Source organism: Humulus lupulus, chromosome X, assembly GCF_963169125.1.
Source record: "Humulus lupulus chromosome X, drHumLupu1.1, whole genome shotgun sequence".
In the NCBI taxonomy this organism is placed as follows: domain Eukaryota; kingdom Viridiplantae; phylum Streptophyta; class Magnoliopsida; order Rosales; family Cannabaceae; genus Humulus; species Humulus lupulus.
In genome coordinates this window covers 160,457,212-160,478,846 of record NC_084802.1, presented here as the reverse complement: position 1 = coordinate 160,478,846, position 21,635 = coordinate 160,457,212, and the positions used below count along the sequence as shown (strand labels likewise).

The following is a 21,635-nucleotide window of genomic DNA, read 5'->3' as shown; positions in this document are numbered from 1 at the left end:
CATCCCCGTTTGTGGCGTCTTCCTCATACCAAGGTTCGTGCTTGGCTAAGCATTGGGTCGCGGTTCCATTCCAATCTCGTGTGTTCTTGGTGGCTGTTCCATATTTGGTGTCGGGTTTCGTCACACTTGTTGGCGTGGTTCGTATCAGCACAGAGCGCGGCTCGGCCATTGGTAGCCGAGGACAGCTTAATATGCACTCGGCTCAGTTTAAGCGGGCCGGAGCCAGTGGGATAAACAGAGGGTGCGGCCTAAGTTGTCGGCCCTGATTATTATGTGATATGAATGTTATAAGTGTTTGATTGCATCCATGACTCTGAATATTTGTTGAATAATATTATGTGGATTATTTGGTGAAAGTTCATGCTTGGTGAATTTTACTGTCTGATATTATCGATTGTGTTGCATTTCATGTTTTCTTGCTGGGCCTTGGCTCACGGGTGCTACGTGGTGCAGGTAAAGGCAAGGGCAAGTTGGATCAGCCTTGATTGGAGAGCTCAGCGAGTGGAATGTACATGGCCAGCTGCTCAGCCGCCACGGTTGAGGTTTAGGCAGGGACGTGAGACCCAAAGACTGTCTATTTTGCCTTAGTATGGCTAATGATTACTCATGTACTTTTGGGAGTCTGTAAACCTACTTTTAACTTTGTTTCTTTTGGGATCCCGTGTAAATAACAGTTTAATTATATAAAATGAAACTTTTGAGGCTAAAATCTTTTTAACCCTAGCACATACATGTTTAGTGACACGTTTTAAAACTAATGACTTGATTAGCAAGTCTTGCACCTTTATAAGTACACAGTGTAGCGGTCTTGGCTATCCAGGGCGTTACAGTAACGACCCAAAATTGCTAATAGGGCTTAGGGCCTTAATTAGCATGCCAGGAGAGCATAATTGTTATATGTATGTTTAATTGGTTAAATGCATGATTACGTGGCATGCATGATAGATATGAATATATGAGTATGTGATATGCATGTTTACGAGTATTAGATATGCATGTGGGCTCTTTATAGCTTATAAGGGCATATTTATAATTTTGGCTCGTTGAGGGCATAAATGTGATAAATTGTTGAGACCACATTATTATGTGGATTATTTATAGTATATGGCTCGAGACGGTCCTAGTGAGCAGATTAGCGAAATAGTCACAGCGAGGTTTAATACCCAACTTGGGGGGAGCCTAAGGGTATTTTTTTTGGGAATTTGGAGAATATTTTGGGATTTATTAGATATTGAATAAGTTCGTGGTAATTAACTGGATATGACGTGATTAATTGGTAAATATTAGGAACACTTGAGGAATTAGCGGGAACTAGGAGCGGAATGACCATTTTACCCTTAGTACCCTTAGGGGGTGTTTGTTTTGAGTAGTTGAGTTGCCTTGGAAAGTGTAGAGGGACCTGAATGGAAGTAAAATACATGTGGGGCCCACACAAATTATTAACTTTACCCCCTTAAAATTTGAACCAAACATAAGAAGGGTTTTAGATTCTCATTCCATCATTTACTTTACCCCATACCAAACACCCCCTTAGTGAACTAATAATCTTAGAGGGGCAAAGAGGTCATTTGTTTAAGCAGGGGATAAAGTCAGTAAAATCATAAGGATTAACTTAGAAAGTGGTAGAAACTCTCTGTTCTCACTTTCCTTCTCCCTCACGATTTTCTCCCTCTCTCTCTCTCTCTCTCTTGATTGAAGTTTGAGCAACTGAAAGAAGTGAAGGGGAAAGGCTTAGGCTAAGCTGGGGAAAAGTTGAATTTGAAGCATAAGGATTAGAAACTTGAGGTTGGTAGAAGCAGGAAACTTGTGGGTATTCAACAAGAAATTGAGGTAAGTTCTTGTCCCTAATTATGTCAAGAAATAGTGGATCTTTGGGTGGAATTGGACTGGGTTTCTGGGTAATAAATTGTTGTTGAAATAGGGTGTTAGCTTCAGTATTATTATTGTAGTTTTGTGTTTAAATTGAGTGATTAAAAGTCTTAAACTTGTAGCTAAGATTGGTTTGGGTTGGGAGGATTGTTAGGATTGAAATTCTGGGAATCTAGCTGGGAAAAGTGAATAGAAAAACCCAAAAATTCTGGGTGTGAGGGGGCGCGCTGCGACCCAGCTCAGGGGCACCGTGGCCTGCGTTCCCAGAACGCCCTAGGTGGCTCTCTGTCTTGAGGGCGCGCCGCAACCTTGGGGGGCAAGTCGCAGCCCACCTCCCCCGGAGGCTTGAGGTTTTACCCTTTGACTTGGGGGCGCGCTGCGACCCTTAGGGTCAAATCGCGGCTCGCCTAGGGGTTTTTGCTTTAGGTTGGTTTCTAGGATTGGTAAGGCTCGGGGGTTCGAACCTAGGTGCTCGGGACGATTTCTACTATCGGGTTTAGTAGAAATCAAGGTCCCGGAGGCTAGCTTTTCTCTCCTAAGTATTTATTTGGATTAGAAGTTGATGATTACCCATTGGCCACTGTGACTAGGTTTATCACCAAGTCTTAGGACTGAGGATCGTGCTCGGGACTGTTCTGCATCTCTCGCTCAGGATTCAAGGTACGAAAACTGCACCCTGAGTGGTTGTGAACGGGACTGAGATTCCCAAATAGTGATTGCTTGTACTATGTGTTTGTAAGATTGATATGTTATACAAGAATGACCCGCCTAAGGGAGCCTGGGCTGACGATAAGCGTACTGAGTGCAGCCCGGCCTAAGCGAGCCGGGGCCAACTACATCAACAGGGGGCTTGGCCTAAGTGTGCAAACCCTGATTATTTGAGAACTTGAGATTATGTGATTGTAATTGATTAATTGAATATCCATACTCAGTTTTACGTTTAAATGAGATAAGCTTGATTGAATGTTCTTATTGCTATATGTGTTTGCTGTTCTTGGTTTTCTGCTGGGCCTTGGCTCACGGGTGCTATGTGGTGCAGGTAAATGCAAAGGGAAGTTGGACCAACCATGAGTTGGAGAGCTCTGGGGTGGAGTGTACATAGTCAGCTGCTCGACCGCCACGGCTGAGGAAAAGTACATGGACAGAAGCCTGAAACTTGTATTTTGCCATTAGAGTGGCCACTGATTGTATATAACTTTTGAAAATTGTAAATTTGTCTTTTAAATCCTGTTTTTGGGATCCCATGTACCAAACATTTACTTTAATGAAAATTAACTGCTTACAATCAAAATCTTTTAAACCTAACCTAATTATTGACTTTAGGATCACATTTTTGTTCAAATGACTTGATTAGCAAGTCTTGCACTATTTCAAATACGCAGTGTAACGGTCTTGGTTATCCAGGGCGTTACAATGTAAGTCTTGAGAGACTCACCCAGTTGCTGCTTTATGATGGTCAAGGAGTTGGCCTCCGCACGTATCTCCTTGGCAGCACAGAACTGCTTCTTGAAATTTGAGGATGGTTTATTCTAGGAAGTGATTGTATGCCCTTTGAACTTGTCGAACCACATTTTGGCCACGCCTATCAAAGCTGCTAGGAACAGAACGCATCGCCAGTCCACGCTCGCATTATGGGCCCTCATCAAGGTGTTGAAAGTCTTGATGTGGTTAGAAAGATTAGGGGTTCCGTCGTAGGTCGCCATATATGGCATATTGAAACCCTGCAAATAGGGAGCTACGACAATGTGAGGAGCAAAAGGCTCGAGCTCCTCATCAGAGTCACAATCATCTTTGTTTTTATGTGCTAGGAGTAGTCACATCGGCTCTTCCATCAACACAAGCCTTTCTTGGTTTGGATCCTTGACTGTCAGGTTGTTAGGGAGCTGGTTGCTAACTCCCATCTCAGGATGCGTGTTATCCAGGTTATTGTTCCTCTAAGCTTGAGCTCGGTTATTTGGGACGTTCCCGTCATCACGCCTCACATGAGGGTTCTCCCTTGGCTGGCCTCTCTGTTTGTTCACCTTAAATTATGATATAAGATTACAATATCAGGCAAGAAATAAGGCACATATTTGAAAGAAGGAAGGAGTTCTATATACATAATTAGAATATTGTAATCTTGCCTGATAAATGTATAATATCAGACAATCAATATATTAAATATAATTATTTGTTTATTTAAAAACTTACCCAAACCTATCTATTAATCCCCTATAAATAGAGAGGGAATTGACAGGAAAATGGATCACATTCTTATATACTGAAACTCTAGAAAATTGTCATAAACGATTTTTTGAGAGAAGAGCAACAATAACATAGGTTAGTGGACCAAGTGGATTTTAACTAATGAATCACGAAAAAGTTATTTGTGTTCATAATATATGGTTTTATCCAAGCTTAATCACCACTCAAATTTCTTAATTTACTGTTGATAAAAACGGTGTCAAAATTAGTATCATACAAATTACAAAGTGCGAACTTTTAAAAAAATATTATGAAGACATAAACATGTTTTTTTCATTAATTTAAAAGAAAAAAAATAATGGTATTGATTGGTAACACTTAAAAAAATAGCTTTTTATTTAATTAATTAAAAATTTGACAATTAAACATAAAATGTATTTGGTAACTCTATTTTTATTTATTATTTTTTAAAATTTTGAAAATAGAATTTTTTTCCCTTCCAATTTTTTTTAAACAGTTTTCAATTTTTCTTTTTTTTCTTCTTCAGATCAACACATCATATTGTTAAACAAAAAATAAAAGTAAAAATTATCAAATGCATATATTATTTTTTGTTTCTAAAAACAAAAAACAAAAATAGTTACCAAACATATTTTTATTTTTTAAAAATAAAAAAAAAAAAATTTTACTTTTGTGTTTAAAATATTTAAAAACAAAAATTTTACCGCCCCTGTAAGAATGTTTTTTCTAAAAAATAAAATCAAATTGAGGAGAGAGACGGAGTACCCTTACATTTTTCCTAGTTGTACTTGTACTGGGACTTCGAACCCAAGCATACAATTAAAATTAAAATAAATAGTAATTAATTTATCAAAATTTTGCTCTGTACCATTCCATTCTCGCAAACCCTAATTCCTGACTTTGGTTTTTCAACAAAATTCACAACCACAATTGATAATCTCGCTTACAACCATCTTTCTAAGTAGATTGAACCGAAGTCTCCCGTCGAAGTTTTCGAGTTTGATTACCAAGGTCAGTCAAATCTTTCCCCTATTTTCATTTTTAGGGCTTTTGATTTCACCATGTAAACGGTTTTTTTCATCGTTTATATTGCAATTGCCATGCTCCTGTTTGTAAAAAAACTACAGGATTTTGATCAATTTATCTCTATGATTCTCTCTTGTGCCTAGTTTGAATACCCTAAAGCAAGTTGTTTTATTTTTTAAATAAAAAGAAAAATAAAAAAAATCAATTATGTATTGTCTTAATCTTAAATTGGTTTTGTGAATTTCATCATTGTTGTGGAATTTTGACTTTTATATATCTGATTACAGTGTACATTTTTATTGTTTATAAGGTTTCAAGATACTGGGTTCCTGTTAACACAGAACTAATGAGATTTAAGAAGGGAAGTAAAGTGGAGGTATTATGCAAAAGGGAAGACCCCTTTGGGGCTTGGCGTTGTGCAGAAATCGTTTCTCGGGATGGGCAGGCTTACAATGTTAAGTATGAATCCAGTTTTGGCATGGCCAATTGGAAAACTGTGGAGAAAGTTTCCCGTAAAGCGATTAGGCCTTCCCCACCATCTGTGGAAAGCATGAAGAATTGGACATCTGGTGATATTGTAGAGGTGCTCGATGCTGGTTCTTGGAAAATAGCAATTGTTTCAAAGTCCATGCGTGCAGATTTCTGCTTGGTTAGGATACTTGGATCTTCCAAGGAAATTAAGGCTCATAAATCTGAGACTAGGGTGCGTAAGACTTGGCAAGATGATAAATGGGTTGTATTTGTAAAGGTAAATATTAAGCTACTTATATTATTAAAGAAAATTGTTTTTCAAACTTTATTGTGCACTGAGTATGCTTTATTACTGGATCTTTGAAACCTGTTCGTAAATCATTTCGGCCCCTAAGGGAGTGCAATTGTAGACTTTTCCATCGAGCAATTGCAAGGTTTTTTCTTTCATCTTCAGGCATCTTTTAATTTATTTTCATAACTCTTTTACCTTTATTACTGATGTAATTTTTTCATGCTAATGCCGATACTTTTTTGTTTTCTTCTGTGGAAAATACCTTTGCTTTTGGTCTTTCTTATATTTGCTACATCTTGCAGGCATATGGAAATATTGAAGTAGCAAACTCCAACAACTTGAATTATCGGGAGGTGCCACCAGTTGATGCAAGAATAAAAGACTTAGCTGGAAATGATGGTTTAGCTCCTCAGGAGAAGAATTACCTTCCGGATTCTTACATTGTTTCAACTAAATCGTTGAAACGATCTTCTCCATTTTGCTCTTCTTTTGTTGAAGCATATCCCAGTAAATTAAGAGCAATGAATGAGCATCAACAAGTAGTTTCAAGGCCCCTATCTTACTTGCCGAAAAAGGTAGATGCTGTTGTTTCCCAACCAAATAATCTGGTTGAAAATGACTTGCATGCTCCCACTGGTAAACAAACAATCGGAAATTTGGAAACAGAGATGGAGAACACATGTTGTGGTGGTTCTTGGTTTTTTGATGGAAGCCCAGAATATAGTGATTCTGATATTGATTCATGCTCTGTTGGTAGCTGTAGTTTCAATAGTAATGGCATGTTTAAGTTGTCTAGTAGTTTCTTAGAATGTTATAGTAAAGATGCAGTTGTCCATTGTAGTGATGCGGAATCTTTTTGTGGTCTTGGAGATGAAGAGAAAGGCCCCCTTCCTCTTCAAGAGGACAAGCCATCGAGAATTCATAGATTAGAGTTGCATGCTTATCACAGCACCTTGGTGGCAATGCATGCTTCTGGGCCCTTAAGTTGGGATCAAGAAGCATTGTTAACAAATTTACGTATCACACTCCATATTTCAAATGATGAACATTTGATGGAACTAAGGAACTTAATTTCTTCTTCCAAGCCTTCATCTTATTTAGATTATAATCAATAAGACATGAAATACTTTACGCTAATGCCTTGCTTTTTGTAAGGAACAGAAAATAATACATTTTTTCATCTTTATTTTGATTGTTCAATTGGCATTGGTTCAAAGTATAAAGGTCATATGTAATTTAAGAATATTGTATCAATCATTATGTAAAGAAATGGATATATCCAGGTTTCTCCAAGTTCTGTTCACTTATTCCATTGTTTTATTATCTAGTTCCTTCCATGTTCCTTTTCAACCTGTTTTTTGGAGGCCTTATGGCATGCAACCAGCATGTTGTGTTGGATTGGAATTTGTTTCTATTTAATCTGTTGTCTTATTGTTATCAATTCGGGTAAAAATATTAGCCAGTTGAACACGAGACCTGGCTTTTGTTTATGTTTTTCCGACATAAAATTGTTTTCTGACGTGTTGTTCCTGTTTTCCTTTAATCCGAGTTTAGAGCTTTTTACTGGCTGACGACTTGTTTGCACCTAGTAGGCAGCAATTCTTGTTCATTTGTATAATAGACATTTTTTCGAAGAAGGTCAAAATAAAATAGCTCGACGCTGTCTTATCCATTGACAGCTTACAAGTTATTACAAGATTTTTATTGATGAATCAGCTCAATTTTTAGGGCCAAAGTTGGAGGCTTGCTTCCAAAGGTCTTTAGATGATGTCGCATCTTGCACCTGGCACAAAGAGTGGGACATAATTTCAAATTGGCTGAAACAGTGGGACGCATCTTTTGCCAAAGCAGAATCAGAGCTTTGAAAATCTTTGAGATAATTTTGATTTGGAAGGCCTTTTCTATCAAACTTCTATTTGAGATAATTAATGTCGTTATTTATGCCAGAATACGTTTATATAATACATAATGCTATATCTTATCCATGATAGTTGGGAAATTAGTGGCAGAAATACTTGAAATCTTTTATCTTTCATCTTTCAGATGTTATACTTTAATACTTAAATCATTTTTTTGCGAGGTAATATGTTGTTTTGTTTCTAGTAAAAAGGATACATACTGAACTGATTTGTGTGTTGGCCAAGACAAACCGTTCAATTTGAGCAACTTTGAGTTGTATATTTTAGATTTACAGCAGAGCTTTTCTCATTTATGGTTGGTGTTGTTAGTACACTTTTTGAGTCAATTAATAAAGTTAATATCAGTAAAGGTGAGGAGATTATTCGCTTTACCAATGAAAATGCCCAACCCACATTGTAATGCATGGTGCGATAGGGTTAATTTTCTTCGCAGTGTGGATTGTGGTCCAATTTTCTTCAATTGCAGCTGTGCGGTTTGTATAGGCGAAGTAAACTTTTAAAAACTACAATATTCATATCCCATATATTTAATATTTTCTTAATATATTATTTATAATTTTAGGGAGCTTTTTAGGAATGGGAATCACTTTTGTCCCTACCGCAGAGATATTTTCTATTTTTGCCGCCTGAAGAAATTATAAGCATTTTTTTTATATGATGACATAGATGATAGTTTTAGCACGCATCCCACTAATTTTTAGAAAATTATGAATAATTTATGATGTCGAAATCAGAGTTCAAACAATCTATTTTACAAGTGTATATAAAGAACCAGGTATGTGTGCAGCTGGTTGTTTGAATCCTGATTTCAACACTATAAATTGGAATTACTTGAAACGGGTGGGATGTCTACTATAACTATAATGTACACCATATTAAAAAAATTGAATTACAATTTCTTCAGGTACCGAAAATAGGAAATGTCTCTACGGCAAGGGCAAAAATGATGTCCCTACCTAAAAATTTCCCTATAATTTTATATCATTAACAATAATATACAAAAATAAGTAAATAAATTAACTTTATTTTTGTAAAGACTAAAGACAATAGATTAGTTCTTGATTTTGGTTGATTATAAATATTGTTGACGCAGTTTTTCGCCAACAGTGTATTAAGAAATAATAAGGCAGATTAGTGCTTAATAGTAAACCGTAATGAAAAATAATATGAGTTCATTCAAGAACACAGAACTTTTACGTGGTTCAGTGGTTAAAATTCACCTAGTCTACGAGTCAATATTATTGTTGTTTCTCTCTTTATTTTGGCAAAGTTTTGGTATTACAAAATAATGGTTCCCTTTCTTGTCCAATATTCCCAGTATTTATAAGGGAATCCCATGGACAGGTTTGGGTAACCACGTGGGTCAATCACACATTTACATAATGATTACATGTAATACAAATAATTTTCATTTATATTTGGATTTGATTTGATAATAGAATAAATAGGTTCCTGCTATCTCAGATAATAAATATGACAGTCTAGTCATAAATAAACGTATAAAGGGATCCCGAGTCTCCGGGGATTCGTTGGTATGCAATATACTAAAATTACCATGAGTTGGATATCTCCTCCAAGCTTGACCTTCGACAGCTATTTAAAATTATGAGCTCGCGCTTCACAGCCATTGCATCCTTAGTTCGGGATAAACTCATGACGCCTTACACCACGTATGACCACTATGAATCTCGAGTTGTCCATGTGGATAATTACTATATATCATTCTCCTCGGCTCTTTCTCTGTATATTTATTTGCCAGCTGTACCCGAGCTAAGTGCATGGACTCGTGCTAAAATCAGGGTACAACATTTTCCCCCCAAGCTCCTGCTCATGTATGATGTCGTCACTTTCTGATCTACACGGCAGGGGCTTTTAGACTTCTGTTACATAAAACCACACCTGCCTACTACTCGAGTATTGGACACGTGGTGTACCACAATTGGCATCTGTTCGGGTTTCGAGGACTTCAATAATTGTCTTGTCAACTTTTTGCCACCGTTTGGTCAATTTAATCTTGGCCCTTGGATCTTGAACTAACCCAATTGGATGGCCTAGATTAAGTTCCACAATTTACGTATAAATAGGATGGCCAAATTTCAAACTTCACCACCTTTGCATTTAAAAATTTCGCTTTTTAGAACTTCCAAACTTCTCTTCTTTCCCAGAATCACCAAAACCGTTCATCGTGCCCAAACATTCATAAGCTTTCCTGGAGCTTCCTGTCACCGACTTTACCCCCTCCAATCTGCAAATGTACTTTCCTGTAAGTATCTCATTATTTGGTTTGAAGAGATTTTTCCTTTTTTTTTTTTTATCCAATGGAATTTCTGTTCTTAACCATGTTCATCCGCAATACTGATTGTATTTACTGGTAGGCTATTTCTAAATGTTCATAGGGAATAGGTTTTGATTTTAAACTCCATAAGTGAAACCAAATATGAAGGTATTCATAAAACTGGGTAATTTTCTGGGTCAATTTGGGGTAGTTCTAATCTCAAATAGGTTTAGGAAATACCTATTTGGGGCATAAAAAATCGTAAGGTTTCTAGGTTTTAAAACCAGGTAGCTTAAGGGTTATAATTTCTTAAGTGGTTTTGCACAAAACTGATTTTCAGAGGAAAGTAGTGGCCTGCCGTTTCTGACACACGGATCCCTAAATATCAGGGGACTGTTAAGAAACTGAGGCGCGTAGCCTAGGACATCGCATGGCATGACGTGATGGGGCTGAGGCTAACTTTAGCCCGTATAACCAAAATAACTCGTTTCGTTCTTCGTACTATCGCGTCATAGTTATAGATCATCTTAGGTCGCCTTCTAACTTGGTCGCTTTGTCACCAGACGATCTGATTGCTCCTCAAAAGAAGAATGCTCAGAAGAAGAACGCCTCTAGCTCATCCTCTCATCAGAAGAACAAAGGGAAGCAGGTCGCCTCCGAATCTCCCATCCCGCACTTCGGTCCGGTGGTGGAGAAGGAGCTCATGATCGATCCCAACACGTATTTCAGGTTGAGCGTATCATCTCCAAGATCACGACTCAGGGGAGAGTGAATAAGATTATGTTGAGCCACAACATAGAGGTCGGAGATGGAACTCTCCTCGTCCGACCTGCGTTCGAAGGGGAAAGGAGTTATTCCCCTCTCCAAGATGACTATGCAGCTTGGAGTGATGAGCACCTGAAGGCTGGGGCCTTCCTTCCCCTGGACCAGTACTTCACGGATTTCTTGAATTACATGAAGTTGACTCTATTCCAGCTCCCCCCAAATTCGTATAGACTTTTGGCGAGTCTGAAGTACTTGTTCCTGAAACACGAGTGGGTGGTCCCCTCCCGGCAGACATATTGTACTTCTTCTGCCTCAAGGCAAGTCCCGACCAGTGGGGACGCGGTGACGGATTTTACTACCTCACACAATTTCCCAACTCCGCCTCCGTCATTGAGCTCCCCAGCCATCCAAACGATTATAAAGATTTATTCTTTATGTCGAATGGCTTCAGAAACTGCGAACACCATTACTTCAACCGACCTCGTAAGTCTTCCATCCTTGTAAATTAAGCTCGTGAATTTTTGTTCCTTTAAGATATATTTTTTTTTTTTTACATGCCTTAATTGATTTTGTTTCTTGTGCAGCCATATTTGCGAGGACGGGAAAATCTATGACCCTCAGGGGTCAATATGAAAAATTATCCAGTCTTCTCCCTGGCGAAAAGGACTATCGCCAAGTCGTGAACGATGCCACCATGTTGGCATGCAAGTTGATTGGAGAAGGGCAGACATTAGCACTGAGGACCCGGGCTCTGCTCCCAACCATACCCGAGCTTCCTGCTCCTCAAGAGGCCTTACCGGTCTATGAGGACAGCGAGGAGGAAGAGGTTGAGGTGCCTCTTGTGCGAAAAATATGGGCTCCCAAGGCTGTCGAGAACCTGATCCAGATCGAGTTGCATCAGGGGAAGCAGCCGGCCCCTCCGGCCATGGTAACCCATATCCCTTTAGGGAATTAGATAGGGTTGTTGCCGATTTTAGGTTAATTTGGTATAATCCGAATTAGCTTGTCCACTGTCATCCTTCCAACCTAGATCTAAATGTAACCCTACTCCAGTGCGTAGACCACCTAGTGGTACGCCATGACAATAGTTATCCTAGGGGCACAATCGTAGTTGACAACACCCTAAATTTTAGATCCGCCATTTTTGAAGAATACGGGACAAACCATAGGTCCTGGCCTTCTTTGCTACAAAGTGCATTTGCCCCTGGGTTCAGACAATACATAGATGAGTCTAGCCCCGAGGAAGATCCTGAACCCCTTAGGATCCAAGAAGTATTAACTGTAGATTTCCCTTCTCCTCCATCAGTTCCAAGGCTAGAGGTCGAGCCTATCCCGATCGAAACACCTGAGCTAGTGATAATAAACTCACCCCCCAGCTCGGAGGAACAACCAGGAGCTCCTGACCTCCGAACTGCTTTCCAGGCTAAGAAAGCCGGTGCGGGCCCCGTCGTGAAGAGGCTCAGGGTGGCGAAGAAGACCCCCCCTGCAGGGAACACTTCAAAGTCCCCTGCCAAGAATAAGGACACGAGCTCGACTCGAGAGCCAACTCCGGTGGCCAATGTCATTGTTGGGCAGCTTCCTCCTCCTCCCCAAGTCATTCAAGCTGAGGCCCCCATCGTCCAGATACCAGAAGATCCTCAGGACCTGGAGAAGATCCCTGAAGCCTTTCAGGGTATCTTCTATGAGACTGCGAGCCATATGGTGGGGCACGCCTACAAAGCCAGCATGAGGGACCCGAGGACCATCGAGGAACGCCGCCCCGGAGAATGTTGTGGAATCTTCCATGGGGATGAACCTCACTATGAGTTCTCTTTCCTTGGTGAATTTTTTTTAATGTGACTAGGTGTATATCTTTGACTTGTTTTGTTATTTTGTAGTTTGCCCTGGATCAGTACCGCAACATAGCTTGTGCTAGGGCCAGAAATGTGGAGCTCCAGGCCGAGCTGAACGCTGCCAAAACTGCCCTGACTGCTGCTCAAGAAGGTGAGTAGGCTGCTAAAGCTGCCTTGACAGGTGCTCAGAAGAATGAGCATGATGCCAAAGCTGCTCTTGTCTCGTCCCAAGAAAACGAGCAGGCTGCAAAGACTGCACTGTCTGCCTCCCAAGCTTAAACTGCACAACTTCAGGCCGAGATTGATGAGGTCAAAGCAAAACTGCTCGAGGTCGAAGTCACAGCCAAAGAAGAAAAGGCGGCGTCATCATCGTCCATGGAGGAGATACTGTACCATTGCTGGGCCTTCAACTCGGATGGGAACTTCTCTTTCATGGAACCCGGGCTGTGGGATCCATACCTTGAAAAATTCAAGGCTCGACTCTTGCAAGAACGGTCAGAGACTGATGATGCATCTGGAATGGTAGAGGGAGATGGTGAGGAGGTCCATCTTTGGGGCGAGCTGATGGAGCCCAATGATATCTCCTTTGTATTTGTTTTTCTTTGTAATTATTTATCAGTTTCTTGGATATTAAACAATTGCCTTCGGGCTCAATTTGAGATTTTTCCTATTTTAATATATATCTAACTTTTGATCCATTTATCTTTCCTTTATTATCTCTCATGCTTATGAATCCTTTGACTTGTACATTCGAGATTTTAGGAATCAATTTTTAGATCGGGATAGATTTTATCGAGCTTGGTTATATCCAACGTTTTGTTTGATTATTTTCATCATACCTGTTAAGAATCAGGCCTTGAACCTGGTTATATCCAGGGTTTTTTAATGATTTAAACTTAGTTCATTTTAGGTTCATTGAAAACTCGAGCTTTAAAAAGCTCTTGAATAATCAACTCTCCCAAATTTCCAAGTTTTTTACCTAGTTATGTCTAGGGTTTTAAATGATTTAAACTTGTTTGCACTAGGTTTAATTGAACACTCGAGCTTTAAAAAGCCGTTGAATACTCAATTTTTCCAAGCTTCTAAGTTTCAGACCTGGTTACGTCTAGGATTTTAAAATTAGTTCGCGCTAGGTTTATTGAACACTCGTGTTAGGAGTGTGTCCTAAAAGCATGTAAAAGGCATTTGTTTTTTTGTGAATGAATAAATACAATGGTTTATTATTATTTTTATATTTAGATTGTTAAATTATTGTTTGAATAATTTTGTAAATATCAGAAAAATTCCGTATTCATTATTAAGGATGTGATCTTGTATTAGTACGAGAGAATTAAGTTCACATGAATGAATAAAAATAGTCAACAACAACAAATTAAAGTTATGGAATTCTTTAATTGGAGTTGTAAGTACAGTTTACTGAGTATCATAATGATACAAATAATCTAGATTCGGATTATTGATGTGGAAAGACATCTCGGTAAATGTGCTTTATATAATATGATTATATAGACATGGACCGATATGATTTAAAGTCTTTATCCAAAAACCATTTAACAATAAAGACTTGTAATTCATATCATAACTGATGATCATTTATAGATCAACCTAAATCATGAGTGTTCATGAACTCCTGTTCATGTTTATTAAATCTTTTGATTCATTCGTTAAGGTCTCTTCAAAGAATGAGGCTAATGAATTTTGTTTTGGAGATTTAATATCATGGATGGCTAGGAACATGTATCAACAATACGGAATCTAATATTTCCTAACGGGTCGTATATTAGTTCACTTAAGGGTTAATTCTAGAATTGAATGATTTTGAGCTCAAATCTATAATTAGATTATAGATTAATTATTCACTAGTGAATTAATGGTACTTAAGGAATAAGAAGTAAATTAGAAAGGTAAAATGGTAATTTTTCCATTCTAATTTATGAACTAATTAATTAGAGGGTTGAACTATTGTAAGATGGTTATATCAATGGACGACTTAAGAAAAGATTTCTGTAAAAGTATATCTATAACATAAAGAGTGCAATTATGAATTTATAGTGGAGTAATATCAGAATTAATAAATTAACTATTATAATTAAAGAGTTTAATTATTTAGTTTATTTATTGGAGTTTAATGTTATAGGTCCATGGTCCCCGAAATGGCTCAAACAAACACTGACAAAGGTAAATACAAAAATGGGCAAAAAGGACTTATGTGATAAGTAAAATATTTTTCTATGTATCAAACATAATTATAGTATAATTATGTGTAATTAATTAATTATTTGATTTTACAAAAATATAATTAATTTTGAATTAATTTATTTTTTGGATTTTTGGTATTTAAATAATAATAAAAATTGGGAAAAATCACATGCCATCACTGGCATGTGGTACACGTGTAGCACAGTGCACAGTCACTGTAATACACACATAAGAGACTGAGCAGTTTCTTGGTTCCACAATTTTAGTAATTTAAATATTAAATAAATAATGAGATATTGTAATATGATTAAAATATTATTATTTAAACAAAAATCTGATAACTGATTAGTTGTTTTCAAATTGTTTAAAATAACTAAGATTTTATTTTAATATATTGGATATATTAAATATAGGATATTAGTTTTTCAGAACGTAACTTTTCAGGGATAGAAAAATATCTAGAAATTGGTAACGCCCCGGATAGCCAAGACCGCTACACTGTGTGTTTATAAAGTGCTAGACTTGCTAATCAAGTCAATTAGTTAAAAGCGTGTTACTGAAACTATAGAGGAACTAGGGTTAAAACATTTTGGTCTCAAGAGCCACATTTTCATTAAGAAAATTTCCTGTTTACACGGGATCCCAAAAATGATAAGTTTAAAGACTGTTTACAAAAGTCATAAGGTTTAGATACAATAGCAAACCATATTAAGGCAAACAGACATTTAGGCAATCTCTGTCCCGATCCACTCCTCGACCATGGTGATCGAACAGTTGGCTATGTACATTCCACCCCGCGGCCCTCCATCTCAGGGTTGGTCCAGCTTGCCTTTGCCTTTACCTGCACCACGTAGCACCCGTGAGCCAAGGCCCAGCAAGAAAACACAACAGCAGAGCATAGACAATCAACAGACAAATCAATATCTCCTATTGCATCACAAGTTCTCAACCATATAATCATTCAGTAAAATCAAATATTCAGCACATTAACATGTCATCTCATATCATATATCAGTTCACAAGTGATAACTAGGGCTAGCGCCCTCAGGCCGCTCCCTTCGTTATCCCACTGACTCCGGCCCGCTTAAACCGAGCTCAGTGAATATTAAGCTGTCCTTGGCTACCAGTGGCCGAGCCGCGCCCTGTGCACAAATATGGTGTACGGCACCCTTAGGCCGCTTTTACATGTCCCATGGCATAATACCATCATTGACACGATACAAATATCGGGAGCACTTAGTCCCATCACAATCATATAACCGGGTGCAGTTTTCTTACCTTTCGATTTGCTAGCTTTGATCCCTCGACTCCTTGAGCACGATCCCCCTCGAGCCCTAGCGCTCACCTAAACACAACCATAGGCCAAAGTCATCATCAATCCTTAAGTCCAAAACCTAGCCTCGGGCCAATCCCGAGCCCCCGGGAAGTCCTAGTTCCACCAAACAAGGTGGTGGAATCAAACCCCAAACCCTTGGTCAAAAACCCTTGCAAACAACCCTAAAATCCCTTTCTGAAAACAGGGCAGCGCTACAGCGCTCTTAGGAGGGCGCTACAGCGCTACAAACAGAAGCAAAATCCCCTCAGCATGCATGGCCTAGCGCTACAGCGCCCAAAGGCTAGCGCTGTAGCACTAGTCACAGACAGGCCAACTCCATTTCTCTTCCTGTGATTCCCTCGAACCAAACTCAACCAAAACTTCTCCAAACCTTTGCCAACCTCAAAAACAACCTTATAAACATACTCCACTCATCCCAAGCACCCCAAAAACTCAAAACCCAATCACATGCATCTCTAATCCCAAAATTCACCATAGCTGTCCCTAAGCTCAGAAACTCAGCAAAACCAGTCAAAACATCAGAGTTAAAGGCTTAGAATTTATACCTTTGATGGAACTTCGACCTCAAGTTGTCTCTAGAACTCCTTGGCTTGCTTTTCCTCAACCCTTGGCTCCAACTTTCCTAAAATTCCCCATCAACACAGCTTAGATAACTTAGCTAAGAACTAAAACAAGAACTGAAGAGACTTACAGAATTTTACCTCAAGTATTGGTGGGTTCTTGCTAAACCTCAGCCAATTCCTCAAACCTAGCTTAGGGTCCTTGATGCTCAGCCTAACCCAGCTCTCCTCTGAACTTTGCTCCAAAAATCCTCAAGAAACTGATGAAGGAAGTGTGAACCGACCTAATAAACTCTCTCTGTTTACTCCCTTTCTTTTTCTTTCTTTTCCTTCTTTTCTTTCTTTCCTCAGACTTCTATATTTTTCTACAACTTCCACTAACATAAAGCCTCAGTAATTTCCCCTCCTTAGAAAGCCAAATGACCTTAATGCCCTCCCTTTTATTTCTAACCCTTTAATCCACTTAAGGGCATTCTAGTCATTTTACCCAATTCCCGCTAACTCCTCGAGTGTCTCTAATATTTCCCGCTTAACTCTCGATACCTAATTAATCACCAATAATATTCCTCAATGTCAAGATAGACTCCAGTATACTCACTAAATTCCCATTTATACCCCTAAGCTCACCCCGAGCCGGGTATAAATCCCCGCCATGACTTTTTCGCTACTTTTCTCACTAGGATCGTCTCGAGTCACAGATCACGGATATATCCACATATATCACATATATCAAAACAGTTATGCCCAAAATGGCCAAAATTACGATTATGCCCTTCTAACCTAGTCAGGGCCTACATGCATACTAATACACATAGTCATGCATCTCAAATATTCAAGTAGTCATATAACATGCTTTAGATCATAATCATGCATCTTAATCATCAAAATCACACATAATTCCCATTATGCTCTCTAGGCACACTAATCAAGGCCCTTGAGCCTTATTAGCGAATTTGGGTCGTTACAACTATCCCCTCCTAATGAGAATTTCGTCCTCGAAATTTACCTGAACAACTCGGGATACTGATCCCGCATCACTATCTCAAGCTCCCAGGTCGCTCCTCGACCTTACTATTCCTCCACATCACTTTAACAAGAGGAATCGTCTTATTCCGCAACACTTTATCTTTCCGATCCAGAATCTGAACTGGTTTCTCCTCATAAGCCAAATCTGCCTGTAACTCCAAATCTTCATACCTCAACACATGAGTTACATCTAAGACGTACTTCCGAAGCATAGAAACATGGAATACGTCATGAACTCCTGACAATGATGGCGGCAGGGCTAACCTGTAAGCCACCTGACCAATCCTTTCCAGGATCTCAAATGGTCCAATGAATCTAGGACTTAGCTTGCCCTTCTTCCCAAACCTCCTCACCCCTCGCAACGGTGAAACTCGGAGAAAGATGTGGTCCCCAACCTGGAACTCCACGTCCCTACGCTTAGGATCAGCGTAGCTTTTTTGTCTACTCTGAGATGCGAGCATCCTAGCCCGGATCTTCTCTATAGTTTCACTTGTCCTCTGAACCATGTTTGGCCCCAAATATCTCCTCTCACCCATCTCGTCCCAATGAATGGGTGACCTAAACTTCCTCCCATACAACATCTCGTAGGGAGCCACATCAATCGTTGATTGATAACTATTGTTATACGAAAATTCAATCAACGGAAGATATTTACTCCATGAACCCTCAAAATCAATCACACATGCTCTGAGCATATCCTCCAATACCTGGATCGTCCTCTCAGACTGTCCATCAGTCTGAGGATGAAAGGCTGTACTGAACTTCAACTGAGTCCCCAAAGCCTTCTGCAAACTACCCTAAAACTTGGAAGTGAAGATAGGATCCCGGTCTGACATTATAGACTTAGGAACCCCATGGAGACGTACAATTTCTCTCACATACAACTCAGCATACTGATCCACAGTATATGTCGACCTCACTGGAAGAAAATGGGCTGACTTGGTGTATCTATCTACTATCTCCCACACCGAGTCATGAAGTCCTACTGTCCTAGGTAAACCTCTCACAAAATCCATAGTAATGTCCTCCCATTTCCATTCAGGAATACCCAAAGGCTGAAGCAACCCTGCCGGTCACTGATGCTCAGCTTTCACCTGCTGACAGGTTAAGCATCTGGCAACGTACTCTACCACATCCTTCTTCATCCCGGGCCACCAATATAAAGTCCGTAGATCCTGATACATCTTCGTGGTACCCGGATGAAGTGAGTACAGTGTCGTATGAGACTCATCCAGTATCTCTCGTCTGATCCCCTCATCAGCTGGAACACAAATCCGCCCCTGATACCGAAGTAATCCAACCTCAGAAACAGAATAGTCCTTAGCTACTTCCGCTAAGACATCCTTTCTAACCCTCTGTAACTGAGCATCTGCTAATTGCCCCTCTTTGATCCGCTCTAGCAGGGTTGACTGCAGAGTAATATTAGCTAACCGTCCTACTACCAATTCTATCCCTGCTCTAACCATCTCATCAGCTAACTCCCTCGAGATATGGATAGAACTATACAACTGACCTGGACCTCTCCGGCTTAATGCATCCGCCACCACATTGGCTTTCCCCGGATGGTAAAGAATATCACAATCATAATCCTTTACCAACTCTAGCCAACGCCTATGTCTCATGTTCAGGTTCCTTCTGTGTAAAGAAATATTTCAGGCTCTTATGGTCAGTGTATACCTCGCACTTCTCTCCATACAGGTAGTGTCGCCAAATCTTCAGAGCGAATACCACCGCTGCTAACTCCAAATCATGGGTAGGATACCGCTGCTCATACTCCTTCAGCTGCCGTGATGCATAAGCTATAACCTTTTCATTCTACATCAACACATAGCCTAAGCCCAACCTCGATGCATCGCAGTAAACAACAAACTTCCCTTCCCCCGAAGGAAGACTCAACACTGGCGCTGTAATAAGTCATCGCTTCAACTCTTGGAAACTGTCTTCACACTTGTCTGACCAGATAAACTTCAGATTCTTCCGTGTCAGTTCTATCATCGGTGCTGCTATCTTCGAGAAACCCTCTACAAATCTTCTGTAGTAACCTGCTAACCCAAGGAAACTCCGCACCTCCGAGGCGTTCCTTGGCCTCGGCCAATCCCTAACCGCCTCTATCTTAGATGGATCCACCTTAATCCCATCTACACCTACGATATGTCCAAGGAATGTCACTTCAGGTAACCAAAATTCACACTTCTTAAACTTGGCATACAACTGATGCTCCCTCAACCTCTGAAGAACCCGTCGAAGATAAAGCTCATGCTCTCCCTCTGAACCGGAATACACCAGGATGTCATCGATGAAGACAATAACAAAATGATCCAGAAAATCCTTGAGCACCCTGTTCATTAGATCCATAAAGGCTGTCGGGGCATTGGTCAAACCAAAAGACATGACCAAGAACTCATAGCGCCCATACCGCGTTCGGAAGGCCGTCTTAGGTATGTCCTCATCCTTGATCCTCAGCGGGTGATAACCAAATCGAAGATCAATCTTTGAGAACACCGTCTTACCCTGCAGCTTATCGAACAAGTCATCAATCCTTGGTAGGGGATACTTATTCTTGATAGTTAACTTGTTCAATTCTCGGTAGTCGACGCACATTCTCAAAGTCCCGTCCTTCTTCTTCACAAACAAAACTGGAGCACCCCATGGTGAGTAGCTAGGCCTAATGAACCCCAAATATAGAAGCTCCTGCAGCTGTATCTTTAATTCTTTCAGTTCCGCCGGTGCCATCCTATATGGTGCCCTCGACACTGGCTCTGTCCCTGGCGCCAACTCAATAACAAACTGAATCTCTCTACGTGGCGGCAACCCAGGCAAATCCTCAGGAAACACATCCAGGAACTCGCAAACCAATCTGGTCTCTTCCGGTCCTACTGGTGAAACTTTGGTGGTATCCACCACACTAGCCAGAAAGCCTAAACATCCACCCTGTAACAAATCTCTGGCTCTCAATGCAGATATCCTGGGTACGCGGGGTCCATGCACCGCTCCCACAAAAACAAAGGGATCCTCGCCCTCTGGCTCAAAGGTCACCATCTTGTTCCTGCAGTCAATGGTAGCTCCATATATAACCAGTCAATCCATACCTAGAATCATATCAAAATCTTCCATACCTAACTCAATCAAGTCTACTGATAACTCCCTACCATCAACTATCGCTGGCAGTGCTCTAATCCACCTCCTAGATACTACCAGTTCTCCTGTAGGCAAAATAGTCCCAAACCCCCTGAAGTACTATACTCACTAGGTCTACACAGTCTATCAATCACCTTATCAGATACAAACGAATGCGTAGCACCAGAATCAATCAACACAGTAAAAGGAATGCCAGCACTAGAAAGCTGACCTGTCACTACCGAGGGACTAGCCTCGGCCTCAGCCTGCGTCAGGGTGAACACTCGAGCTGGAGTCAAGCTGTCCACCTTCCCTGTCTCTCCCTTCTTCACTGTCGGGCAATCCTTCCTGAGGTGTCCCACCACCCCGCACACATAGCAGGCCTTAGCCCGACACTCGCCCGGATGGCGTCTCTTGCACCTCGTGCACTTCGGATAAGTCCTCCATGAATCACCGCCTCCCTGGCGGCCACCCTGAGTACCCCGACCTCTCCTATCAGGACCAGAAGCGATCGGAGCATCAGGAGTCTTTCTCTTCAAATCACTGGGGCCTCCGCCCCTACCAGAACCAGAATATGGAGGCACCGCCCTGCGACCCTCCCTTCTCACAGCACTCTCTCTCCATATCTAGTTCTTTGCTTCCTCAGCGGTAAGAGCCTTCTCCACAGCCTGGGCATAAGTTGTTCCTCCAGGAACTGTGGTAATTCTCACATCTCGGGCTATCATAGCATTCAGTTCCCCTGA

At 40.3% G+C, this 21,635-nt stretch overlaps 1 protein-coding gene across 2 annotated transcripts; it reads left to right on the top strand.

Moving 5' to 3' along the window:
* The first annotated feature begins 4,877 nt into the window (after window positions 1–4,877).
* On the top strand, window positions 4,878–7,156 carry LOC133803974 (uncharacterized). Of its 2 annotated transcripts, none has more exons than XM_062242123.1 (3): window positions 4,878–5,085; window positions 5,388–5,848; window positions 6,166–7,156. In XM_062242123.1, exons 2-3 carry the CDS (start codon window positions 5,447–5,449, stop codon window positions 6,976–6,978), a joined length of 1,215 nt encoding a protein of 404 aa, XP_062098107.1. In that variant the 5' UTR covers window positions 4,878–5,085; window positions 5,388–5,446; the 3' UTR covers window positions 6,979–7,156. The 2 variants fall into 2 exon arrangements, with proteins under 2 accessions (XP_062098107.1, XP_062098106.1); XM_062242122.1 differs by having other exon boundaries at window positions 4,880–5,085; window positions 5,411–5,848.
* Window positions 7,157–21,635: the final 14,479 nt, after the last annotated feature.

Excerpts from the sequence above, each read along its gene's own strand:
- LOC133803974 (XM_062242123.1), top strand. The coding sequence starts at position 5,447 with ATGAGATTTAAGAAGGGAAGTAAAGTGGAGGTATTATGCAAAAGGGAA. Across the intron at positions 5,849-6,165 it reads AATGGGTTGTATTTGTAAAG|GCATATGGAAATATTGAAGT; the intron begins GTAAATATTAAG and ends TACATCTTGCAG.